The sequence below is a fragment of the Crocuta crocuta genome, unplaced genomic scaffold (genome assembly GCF_008692635.1).
Source record: "Crocuta crocuta isolate KB4526 unplaced genomic scaffold, BGI_CrCroc_1.0 scaffold348, whole genome shotgun sequence".
NCBI classification, from domain to species: domain Eukaryota; kingdom Metazoa; phylum Chordata; class Mammalia; order Carnivora; family Hyaenidae; genus Crocuta; species Crocuta crocuta.
In genome coordinates this window covers 692,565-705,423 of record NW_027529573.1, presented here as the reverse complement: position 1 = coordinate 705,423, position 12,859 = coordinate 692,565, and the positions used below count along the sequence as shown (strand labels likewise).

Below are 12,859 nucleotides of genomic sequence, written 5' to 3'. Positions count from 1 at the left end.
GGCCTTTGTGCCAGGCAGGCACCACCCCCCAGCCGGCCCCTCCCCACTCACAGAACAACCCTTACCTGCCTGTCTGCCACCCTTCTGCCAGCAGCTCCATCTGCTCCTCCTTCAGCGTACTTTGCGTCCAAAGCTGCTCCCCGACGGTGGAACGCAGGAGCCCCACTGCCGCGACCTCGCGGGTGCCCTCCCCCGGGGCTGATTATTAACCCAGAGGCAGTATAAGGAGCGAGCTTCCTGGGCCAGAGGAACGCATTGCCACAGCAGCCATGGACAGTACCACCTGGAGCCCCACGACCGACACTGCCGCACCCCTTGCGCCCCACGAGCGCATCCGCAATGCGGCTGACATCTCTGTCATTGTCATCTACTTTGTGGTGGTGATGGCTGTTGGGCTGTGGGTATGTGAGGGCTTGGAGACGTGGGCTGAGGGGACAAGCGCGGCCAGCAGGGACGAGGGGGCGGGTCTGTATAGGGGAGCGACGGCGTCGGTGAGCTGTGAGGAGGGAAGGGGGAGCTTAGGGTCTGTGGAGCCGGAAGGCAAATAACTTGGAAGCCCTTGAGAGGAGCTGGGAGGTGCGGTGCACAGTGTTAAGTGAGGGAGGCAAGGATGAGCAGAAGGGAGTGGGGTTCTGAGGGGAGCTTCCTAGGAAGGTCCAAGGAGGATACCTCTGGCCTGTGAGCAAAGAAGGAGGCAGGGATTGGAGAGGTTGGGGGCTAGTGTGAGAGGTAGGAGAGGGACAGCTTGGGGCTTCGGGGAAGATCTCTGGGCTTGGAGGCTAAGCCCCAAGGAGGCTAGGACTGTCCTGTTTCTTCTTAGTTATACAGTTTTGGATGGGAAAGAAACAATTTAGAGCAGGAAGGACGCAAGCCTCAAATGGAAGAGTGCTGCTGGTGTCCTCCTGGGAAAGGCTGACCTGCAGGCCCAGGGACTGGAATGAGTGAGAGTTGGCAGAGCTGGGTGGAGGAAGACGAGGAGGAGGAAGCCTTGGAGGGTGGCCTGGTGCTAGGGAGAGAGAAATGCTTGTGGCTCCCCTTGGGGACTGGGGACACACCAAACCAGAGAAACTTGTTCTTAGCAGTCTTGGAACTTGGAACTTGGAAATTTCACTATGACAGACTCTGGCACACCCAGCAACTAGAAGATGAATTGTTTTAAATGTGCTCATATTCCAGACATTCTCAAAGGCTTTGGTTGTGGAAAGTGTTGGGCCAGGAAGCTGTGATGTCAGCAGGTGGTTGAACTCTTTCTTGACTGGAGGCGGGTGGGAGGGAGGGGGAGGGAGGATGTATATTAACCCTTCCATGGCCACAGAGGTGTTTTTTTGTGATTTTTTTTGGGGGGGGATAAAAGGAAACATTTTTGGGGGGTTGTTTGTCAAGTAATTATAGAAACCAGATATGACTGAAAGCCTTTCCAAGTGTCACAAGGGGTCAGTGTGACTGAGTCTTGCCCAGTGTTCTCACCTTCCCAGAAGTGTCCAACCAGGGGCCAGGGTTCTCAGGTTTACTACTGGCTTTGACATGGTTCTAGCTATGCAACCTTGGGCAACCTGCCTCAGCCTCAGTTTACTCAAGTGTGCATAGGTACAATCTTACCTATTCTTATGATTCCCCAAGATTGTTGTGAGGATCTTGCAGACATGAATCTGAAAATTCTTTTTTTGATATATTCTTTTTAAAATTTTTTAAAAATTTAAATCCAAGTTAGTTAGCATATAGTGCAACAATGATTTCAAGAGTAGATTCCTTAATGCCCCTTACCCATTTAGCCCATCCCCCCTTCCACAACCCCTCCAGTAACCCTCTATTTGTTCTCTATATTTAAGAATCTCTTATGTTTTGTCCCCCTCCTTGTTTTTATATTATTTTTGCTTCCCTTCCCTTATGTCCATCTGTTTTGTATCTTAAAGTCCTCATATGAATGAAGTCATATGACATTTGTCTTTCTCTGACTGACTAATTTCACTTAGCATGATACCCTCTAGTTCCATCCACATAGTTGCAAATGGTAAGATTTCATTGTTTTTGATTGCTAAGTAATACTTCATTGTATATATATACACCACATCTTCTTTATCCATTTATCTATCGATGGACATTTGGGCTCTTTCCATACTTTGGCTATTGTTGATAGCACTGCTATAAACATTGGGGTGCATGTGTCCCTTTGAAACAGCACACCTGTATCCCTTGGATAAATACCTAGTAGAGCAATTGCTGGGTCATAGGGCAGTTCTATTTTTAATTTTTTGAGGAAACTCCATACTGTTTTCCAGAGTGGCTGTACCACTTTGCATTCCCAACAGTAGTGCAAAATAGATCCTCTTTCTCCACATCCAATTTTAGGAGTGTTTCCTTTGCTGTGCAGTGAGGTCCTAATAGTTCATTTTTGCTTTTGTTTTCCTTGCCTCCGGAGACATGTTGAGTAAGAAGTTGCTGCAGCCAAGGTCACAGAGGTTCTTGCCTGCTTTCTCCTCGAGGATTTTGATGGCTTCCTGTCTTACATTTAGGTCTTTCATCCATTTTGAGTTTATTTTCGTGTATGGTGTAAGAAAGTGATAAATGTTCATTTTTCTGCATGTTGCTGTCCAGTTTTCCCAGCACCACTTGCTGAAGAGACTGTCCTTATTCCATTGGATATTCTTTCCTGTTTTGTCAAAGATTAGTTGGCCATACATTTGTGAGTTCATTTCTAGGTTATCAATTCTGTTCCATTGATCTGAGTGTCTGTTTTTGTGCCAGTACCATACTGTCTTGATGATTATAGGTTTGTACAGCTTGAAGTCTGGGATTGTAATGCCTCCTGCTTTGGTTTCTTTTTCAAGATTGCTTTGGCTATTCAGGGTCTTTTCTGGTTCCATACAAATTTTAGGATTGTTTGTTCTAGCTCTGTGAAGAATTCTGGTGTTATTTTGATAGGGATTGCATTGAATATGTAGATTGCTTTGGGTAGTATTGACATTTTAACAATATTTGTTTTTCCAATCCAAGAACATGGAATATTTTTCCATTTTGTGTGTCTTCTTCAATTTCCTTCATCAGCTTTCTATAGTTTTCAGTGTATAGATTTTTCACCTCTTTGGCTATGTTTATTCCTAGGTATTTTATGTTTTTTGATGCAGTTGTAAATGGGATCGATTCCTTGATTTCTCTTTCTGTTGCTTCACTGTTGGTGTATAGGAATGCAACCAATTTCTGTGCATTGATTTTATATCCTGCCACTTTGCTGAATTCCTGGATCAGTTCTAGCAGTTTTTTGGTGGAATCTTTTGGGTTTTCCATATAGAGTATTATGTCATCTGCAAAGAATGAAAGTTTGACCTCCTCCTGGCTGATTTGGATATCTTTTATTTCTTTGTGTTTCTTTATTTATGATTGCTGAGGCTAAGACTTCCAATACTATGTTGAATAACAGTGGAGAGAATGGACATCCTTGTCTTGCTCCTAACCTTAGAGGGAAAGCTCTCAGTTTTTCCCCATTGAGAATGATATTAGCATTGGGTCTTTCATATATGGCTTTTATGATCTTGAAGTATGATCCTTCTATCCCTACTTTCTTAAGAGTTTTTAATTNTTCTGTGCATTGATTTTATATCCTGCCACTTTGCTGAATTCCTGGATCAGTTCTAGCAGTTTTTTGGTGGAATCTTTTGGGTTTTCCATATAGAGTATTATGTCATCTGCAAAGAATGAAAGTTTGACCTCCTCCTGGCTGATTTGGATATCTTTTATTTCTTTGTGTTTCTTTATTTATGATTGCTGAGGCTAAGACTTCCAATACTATGTTGAATAACAGTGGAGAGAATGGACATCCTTGTCTTGCTCCTAACCTTAGAGGGAAAGCTCTCAGTTTTTCCCCATTGAGAATGATATTAGCATTGGGTCTTTCATATATGGCTTTTATGATCTTGAAGTATGATCCTTCTATCCCTACTTTCTTAAGAGTTTTTAATTAAGAAAGGAAGCTGTATTTTGTCAAATGCTTTCTCTGCATCTATTGGGAGGATCACGTGGTTCTTGTCCTTTCTTTTATTGATGTGATGTTTCACACTGATTGTTTTGTCAATATTGAACCAGCCTTGCATCACAGGTATAAATCCACTTGGTCATGGTGAATAATTTTTTTGATGTATTGTTGGATCCAGTTGGCTAATATCTTGTTGATGATTTTTGCATCCATGTTCATCAGGGAGATTTGTCTCTAGTTCTCTTTTTTAGTGGGGTCTTTTGTCTGGTTTTGGAATCAAGGTAATGGTGGCTTCCTATAAAGAGTTTGGAAGTTTCCCTTCCATTTCTATTTTTTGGAACAGCTTCAAGAGAATAGGTGTTAACTCTTCCTTAAATGTTTGGTGGAATTCCCCTGGAAAGCCATCTGGCCTTGGACTCTTGTTTTTTGGGAGAGTTTTGATTACAAATTTGATTTCTTTACTGGTTATGGGGCTGGTCAAATTTTCTATTTCTTCCTGTTTCAGTTTTGGTAGTTTATATGTTTCTAGGAATTTGTCCATTTCTTTAAGATTGCCCATTTTACTGGCATATAATTGCTTATAATATTCTATTATTGTTTTGATTTCTGCTGTGTTGATTATGATCTCTCCTCTTTCATTCTTGATTTTATTTTTGATCAGCTTGGCTAGTGGTTTATCAATTTTGTTAATTATTTCAGAGAACCAGCTTCTGGTTTCATTAATTTGTTCGACTGTTTCTTTGGTTTCAATAGCATTGATTTCTGCTCTAATCTTTATTATTTCCTGACTTCTGCTTGTTTGGGTTTTATTTGCTGATCTTTTTCAGCTCTTTGAGGTGTAAGGTTAGGTTGTGTATCTGAGACCTTTTTCCTTCTCTAGGAAGGCCTGGATTGCTATATACTTCCCTCTTATGACTGCCTTTGCTGCACCCCAGAGGTTTTGGGTTGTGGTGTTATCATTTTCATTGGCTTCCATGTACTTTTTAATTTCCTCCTTAACTTCTTGGTTAGTCCATTTGTCCTTTAGTAGGGTGTTCTTTAGTCTCCAAGTATTTGTTGTCTTTCCAAATTTTTTCTTGTGGTTGATTTTGAGTTTCATAGCGTTGTGGTCTGAGAATATGCATGGTATGATCTCGATCTTTTTGTACTTGTTGAGGGTTGGAATCTGAAAATTCTCTATGGAGTCTAGGAGTCTTTTTAAATAATATTGTCATTAGCCCTCCAAGGTATGAGCCAGGCACTGATTTGTTCTTGTCCTTTTAAGTAAAATGGGCAAAAGCAATCAAGTGGATAGGGCATCTTCACAAAAACATAAGGAGGGCAAGAATACTAATCCTTATTTTACAGAAAAGGAAACTGAAGCCCCATGTGGATGTGGTTTAACTGAGGTTGCAGTACATGAAATTTTCCTGGAACTCAGGTCTTTTGGCTTTTGGTTTTCCATATTACCAGGGACTTTGCCACCTTGCCTGCCTTCTTCCCATCACCCCTTCCCAGCTTCTAAGTGCCTAGCACTTAGATGTGAATTCATCATTTGCTAGATATGCCATACTGCCTGTTTCCCAGACAATCACCAGTAATTTCTGTTTCCCTAACCAATCTTATTTTAACCTCTACCAGTCCTGCTGATTATGGTGTTTACACGTTTCAAATATCTGTGAATCAGTATCACTTGTCCTGTTAAATGCCACTTAATGAGCCTGCTAATATTTGTCTACATTTAATTTTACCCATTAGTCAGTGCCTCTGGACCCTGATCATTTAATTTGCTGGATTTCTTCCAGTTTACATTCCTCTTTTTTCTACTGGGTATCAAGAGTGGCTTGGTTTGGGGATAGGCATCCTGACTCCTGCATGATATCTGGGCTGCACTGACAGAGTGATCCTGGCTTATGGTGCTTCCTCATCTTAGAAAAGGCACCCATAGCAATGTCCCTCTGTCACCATCCACATCTCTTCCAACATTATTTTGTTCTGTTTTACCCTCTTCCAATCATATTTGGGTTTGAGCTTATTACTTCTTCATTTTATATTTCCATTCTTCTTTCACCACCTCTCTGTTTCTTGGGGGATTTTGTATCATTTTAGGCTAAATCTCTGACCTTATTATTTCTGGAAGATTTCATTTAAGCTATGCTGAACCCCCTTATGCTATGGGTTGTTAAACTACAGCTCATGGGCCAAATCTGGCCCACAGCCTGTCTTAGTATGGCCCACAAGTTTAAAAAAATTTTTTTACACTTTTAAGGGATTGTAAAAAATAAAAGAGGAAGACTGTCCAGTGGAGATCATATGTATCCCACAAAACCTAAATAATTTATGGCCTGGACCTTTTTTCTTTACAGAAAAAAATTTACTCACTCCTGTCTTGTGCAATATTTGTGCTAACAGCATCATTGGATGTCTGAGTAGCAATTGCCCCTGTGGAAGCACATTCTTTCAATTTTACAGGTGAGGATCAAAAGGCGACAAGAAGTCAGTCAGATGAATCTGTACAAAGCTGGGATTAGATGCCAAAGGCATGCTCTTTCTACTGTTTCACCTTCTCTTCCCCAAGGCACCATCCTTTTTGGCAGCACTCTCTCCGTGGTCTTTATCACCACTTGCATTGTTGTGACAGTGTCCTGGTGGTATGGAATTTCTTCTTTCCTGACATTTTCATAAAGCGAAGGCCTAAAGTTTATAGAGTTCAAACCTCTTTATCCTGTGCTCAAATCTATTCTTAAACCACTTGATTAAATTATCTTGACCAATTGTCCACAATTCACTTGAATATTTCGAGCCAAGACTCTCCCCAGTGACACGATTCCCATCTCTATATAGTTCTGATAGTGAGAAAAATCTTTCTGGTACGGAACCCATATCTGACATCCTGGAGCTTCTCCATTGTATCTGGTTGTATCTTATGTAGACCACACTTACCTCAGAAGATGATAGGTCACACCAGAGTCTTCTCTACTCCAGGCCCAACACCCCCAGTTTCTTAAGCTTTAAGAAGAGGTCTGAAGTGTCTTACTTTTGTTAAGTGGTATTTTTAATTCATTAAGAAAAAAAAATATGGGTCAGTAGTTGTGTTTCTTTTGCTCCTCTGGCTCACACTTGTGAAATCATTCACTTCTAGTTGTAGGGTGGACAGGCAAATTTAATGCCATGTTTTACAAAGTGGTGTCAGAACCTTAGAGCTTTCCTTTGAACATCCCTTGCTCATGGAGGCAGTGTCTTTCCATTGTAGGGAATGAACAGCAGGGAAGGAGGAGGCAGGGTACACGAGCTATAATAATAACACCTACTTGAAGCACCTCCTGAATGTTGCTGGCAATCTGCAAAATGCCTGCCTGGAGGGGTGTTGCTCATTTCCAGAAGAAGTGTTTGGGGGGTGGGATATGGGGAAGATTGTAGGCAGAAGGCACTAGGAAACCCCTTTATCCAACATTTTATTGAATGTGCACCATGCACAAGGCATTATACTAAGCATTACAGGGGAGTAAAAATTTGTAAAATGGTTACATAATCAAGCTAATTAATATACACATCATCACACATGCTTACAACGTTTTTTGTTTGTGGTGAGAACACTTAAGATCTACTCTCTTAGCAAACCTAACTATACAATACAGTATTATGGACTATGGTCACCATGATGTAAATTAGATCTCCAGAATTTATTCAACTTATAATTTTACCTTTTTACCTTTTGATCAACATCTCTCCTTTCTCCCACCTGGCTGGCAATGATATGTATTTCAAAATATTGCATTGTATCCCTTAAATATAAACAATTTTTAATTTTTCCATATACTTCAATAAAGCTGGAAAAATTATAAATGGCAACACAAAGGAAAAAATTGTAAAGGCTGTGAATGAGGCATAGAAACAAACAACATCTATAGAACATCTCTAGATGTTAACAGGAGAGAGGGATTATTTTTTGCTTGTGAAGGGGAGGAGGCCATTGCAGTGGAAGAATTTTCTGTGGAGGAATGTCAGGTAAAGTTTCATGGGTAAAGTGGCATTTGAAAGGCCTTGAAGGATAGGTATGCAGGGTCTGGACTTTTGGAGATGAGGGGATAAACATTCCAGAGAAGAGAAGACCTGGTATATAGATACCCTGTCCTTGTCTTTTATCCATCCCCAATATATTTCCTGAATTATCCAGTTCCCCACTCTAGTCTTTACTGTCACATTCTTCCTCTAAGCTCTTTGTTTCTGAGATCAACTTGGAAATGTTGTATCTGGGCTCCAAACCCACTTTTTGTGTCCCTCCAATACCATCTGGGGTGTATCAACCTGCTTTGACATCAGCATGACTTTCAGAATGGCTTTCCCTGGCAAACTACTAGAATCTGAGTCCTTGGACCATATTTTTGTTCAGCCCTGGCACCTTCTCTGCTCCCTGGGTTTATAAATCCTTTTGCTATTCCTAGAAAACCACCACAGAATCCCTAAGAGTATACCCTATGGGAGGGAGGATCCAGCCATGAGTCCAGAAAGATCTGAGCTATGCTCTCTCTGGCACTGCCTGGCACACAACAATCAATTTATATTGATTGTTGGATGCTTGAATGACCTTGCTTCCTCAAGGACTGAGTCCAGTCCATCTCTGGAGTCTGAGTACTTAGCAATATGTTATCTGTAGTAGGCATGTTTGCTGAATAAACTGTTAGTTTCTAAGTGTCTGAAATGTTACCATCTGAGGTTAATTCTTTTGGACCAGTGATGCTCTTAAGCCTCAGGGGTCATGACACAAACACCTTTAACAGGGCTAAGTCATTATCAGTCATAAGTATTTTCAGGGAGATTAGCAAGCCATCAGCTAAGGGAAGTCCATTCACATAGAGAGAGGGAAGGGAGAAGGAGAACACAAGCAAAGACACTGTCCCAGTTTTGAGCTGGAGGGATGGGCTGGGTCTAAGTTGGACCAACATAAACTGAAGGTTCAGAGGCAATTCCAAGGGTGCTGTGAGAAGGAGGGGCTGGTGGTCATTTATAGAAAATGCACTCATAAACCTTCAGTAGCTCCCTACTGCCTGTGGAATAAAGCCTATAGTTTTTAGCCTGGTATTTGATGGTCTGTGGTCTGTTCCCACTTCTCACCATTCTCCTCATTCACATGTCTCAGCCAGGTTCACCAGGTAATGTTATTCACCATTCCCTTCCTCCTCACACTGCAGTTCTGTCTCTGGGTTATCGCTCATGCTATTCCCACAGTCTGAAATGTCCTTTCCTTCTTTTCTTTGACTAAGAAATCCCACTCTATCTTCAGGACTTACTGAAGTGCTGCTCCCTCTGTGAAGCCTTTCCTGACACCCCAGTCAGAAGGAATCCCCTCCTTCTGTATTCATAATAATAATCATCCGGCAGTACACATAATATGTTGAAAAGTAATATCTCCAGCAAGCTCCTATCTACATCTCAGAAAGTTTTGAATTGAGTTTGAATGGTCCATATTTAATGTATTTAGTATGAACACCATGCATTTCTCTAGCATTTTCCTTTTTTTTGTCTTGATGATAACATTATTGAGATATAATTCACATACTGTATAGTGTTTATGTATGTATGCATGTATGTATTTTAATTTACATCCAAGTTAGTTAGCATATAGTGTAATAATGATTTCAGGAATAGAATCCAGTGATTCATCCCTTACATGCGCACTCAGTGCTCATCCCAACAAGTGTCCTCCTTCATGCCCCTTTTATGGTGTTTTCATTTATTTATTAAAATTTTTTTGAGTTTGTTTATTTTTAGAGAGAGAGAGAGAGAAAGAGAGTGAGCGCAAGCAGGGAAGGGGCAGAGAGAAGGAGAGACAGAATCCCAAGCAAGTGCTGCGCCATTAGCACAGACCCCGATGTGTGTTCACCAACCACAGGATCATGACCTGAACTGAGATTAAGAGTCTGACGCTTAACCAATTGAACTACCCAGGCTCCCCACTGTATAGTGCTTTTAAAAATAATATTTCTTTAAAAAATCTTATAAGGTTTATTTACTTATTTTGAGAGAGAAAGAGTGGGCACGTGAGCAGGGGAGAGGCACAGAGAGAATCCCAAGCAAGCTCTGCATTGTCAACAGAGCCTGGTGCAGGGCTTGAACTCATGAACTATGAAATCATGACCTGAGCTGAAACCAAGAGTCAGACGCTTGACCTATTGAACCACCCACGTACGCCCAAAAGAATGATATTTCATTAGGCACCTTGAGTATGCTTGCAAAAATGGCATAAAAAGTTCCATTTCCCCTTACTTAACAGACAAACATCCAGGTGGAGTGACTTACTTGAAGCCACATTATGAACACCAGGGCAAGGTTTTTAAACCTTCTGAGCTTTAGTCCTCTTGTTCATCAAATGTAGGTGCCTGCCTCCTTCATCTAAGTATAGTGGAGCTCTAGAGGAGTAAGGAATGTGGAAGTGTTTCAGAGAGTAAAGAGAGTAAGAGAAAGTGCAAGTATATGGGAGTGGGAGAGGTGTGTCCTTTTGGCAGACAAAGTTGCTCTGTTCTAGTTTTATATTAAATTTTTGACCTTTCCTCCCCAGGCTATGTTTTCTACTAATCGTGGGACTGTTGGAGGGTTCTTCCTGGCAGGACGAAGTATGGTGTGGTGGCCGGTAAGTTTTCCCTGAAAACTATTTACTTAACTACAATATTCCCCATAGAAGGCCCTATTCTTCTTGGCTTTGGGTGGCAGTGATTCTTCCTTCCTGCCTTAAATCCCTGATAATGGGTTTCTGCTCACTAGGTCTCTTAGGTAATCTTAATCTCTTGTGGTAAAGGAATAGCCTTTAAATAAATGTGCTTAGAATCCTTTACTGTATACATAGAGGAAGAGACTACACAAGGCAGATAGTGTGGAGAAGCAGAAAGAACACACAGACTGAGGTGCTCTTGGACAAACCTGAACTTCCACCCTAGTATCTATAAAATGGGGATGATAGTATTTACCTTCCAGGAGTGTTATGAGAAATGGATATCTCTTATGGGATGGAAGCTCAATAAATAGTAGCTCTTTTACTACCTTTTTGTTATGTTAAGTTTCCTGGAAGAGATATTTTTTTGTCTTGCCTTGGGAGCCAACTGCAATGCCTGAAACATAAGGGAACCTCAGTAAGTACTCATAGAACAGATGGAGGAAGAGCCCCCTACTCTTTCTACAGTTTTCTTCAACTCTTAGAGGATTTTATATATTTGTTGTATATTTGAGAGGTGTTTTCCTGATAATCGTATATGGGTGGGACTATCCCAGTCAAAGGATATATGCATGGCTGAAGAGAAACTAGGAAGCCCCTTCCATCCTATCAGCACAGGGCTATGGCTGGCTTATCAGTTCAGTCCAATGACTATCTCAACCCAGAGTTCTCACCAAAATGACTGATTGACCAAATTAGCCAAGTTGTGCATTTTTTTTGGACTAAAGATACAAGCAAGACTAGTGCTGGTGAAAGAGGTGGCTAATGAAGCATAGAAACAATAAGAAGAAAGTGACAGCACTGAGTTGATTGGAGGAAGAGAAACAGGAAAGTAAAAATTGTCCCTGTCATATATAGAGCATGAGAAGAAGTTGCAAGGAAATCACATCACACACTGCATTTGACCTTTGATCAGCTGCTTAGGGATGGATTTTAATAACTGGCATCTTCACAATTGTTTGGGTTATCCCTGAAGTCTTTCTGCCTTACCTCTATGATGGCTAAAATAGTGGGCAGATGCTGATTTCTGTGTTGGCTCCGTCATGGTGCTCCCTCCTGATATATTTTATCTTCTCAAGATTTGTACTTTGGTGCTTTCCTAAAAGTTGGTGTTGAATAAGCAGGTCTGATCACAAAGTTCAAGATGAGGCTGGGTTAGTCCCTCTAGAACTCCACTGCCTAGTATGGCAGCCACTAATCACATGGGCTATTTAAATTGAAATTAAAATTAAATAAAATTTAAGAATTAAAAACTTCTTTCCTTAGTCACACTAGCCATATTCCAAGTGCTTAATAGTTACATGTGGATAGTGTCTGCCATATTACATAGTATAGATCTAGAATGTTTCTCTCATCATAGAAAGTTCTATTGGACAGTGTGCTGTACAGACATCAGAGCCAAGGCTGGATGAAATCTTAGTGGACTTGAGATTTGCTGAATTCGAGAGCTGAATAGGAAGTTTACTTTATTTATTTTGGAAGCAGCACACCTTCCATCCCATCTAATGCTTCACTGCATTGTATGCCTACCAAGTACTTATCTGCCCTCAGTTTGCATCCAGACCTCCTCCCCCTACTATCACCGGAAACTCTCATATCTCTTTATGTAAAATTTCCAAGGCTGTTTATTGGGGATAAGACCTCAACTTCTAATCTCTGGGTCATGGAGAAGCCATTGAGAGTGGTGAGGGGTGGTTTGGGGCAGAACCATTCTTAGGAGATAAAGCATTTTTGACTAGGCCTGGGAACACATCACATCTTAACTAGAAAGGATGCCTTTCTTCCTGATAGCACCTGGGAGTGGATCTGGGCTGAGATTTGGTTGGTAAGAGGATTTAGCCCTACCCAAAACATGCAGGGTTCAATAGTTCATGTGGAGTTTCCTGTGGGTGTTGTTTACCTTACTTATGTCTCAGTGTTGGATTATTCTAACCAATGGAGAAGCATGGCATCATTCTTCTTTTGTGCAGAAGTCACTACTTCCTTGATGGGGCTGAAATTCAACTTCTTCCCCCAACAATGGTTTCTACCTAAGGCTTTGTGAGATTATAATAATGGTTTGTAAACATGCTTCATCAGAATCACCTGGATGTGCTTTCCAAACATACAGATTTCTAGACCTCATTCAAGACCTCTTAAATAAATAAATAAATAAATAAATATCTTGGAAGAGAGTCCCAGAAACTTGCATTTCTTTTTAG

General features: G+C 41.1%; 1 protein-coding gene across 1 annotated transcript in view; it reads left to right on the top strand.

Annotated features, from left to right (window-relative positions):
- The first annotated feature begins 269 nt into the window (after positions 1–269).
- SLC5A1 (solute carrier family 5 member 1) overlaps positions 270–12,859 on the top strand; it is a 79,783-nt gene continuing 67,193 nt past the window's right edge. The window contains exons 1-2 of the mRNA XM_077761501.1: positions 270–401; positions 10,509–10,580. Of these exons, the coding sequence (XP_077617627.1) occupies positions 270–401; positions 10,509–10,580 (204 nt within the window). The remainder of the gene's footprint in view (positions 402–10,508; positions 10,581–12,859) is intronic.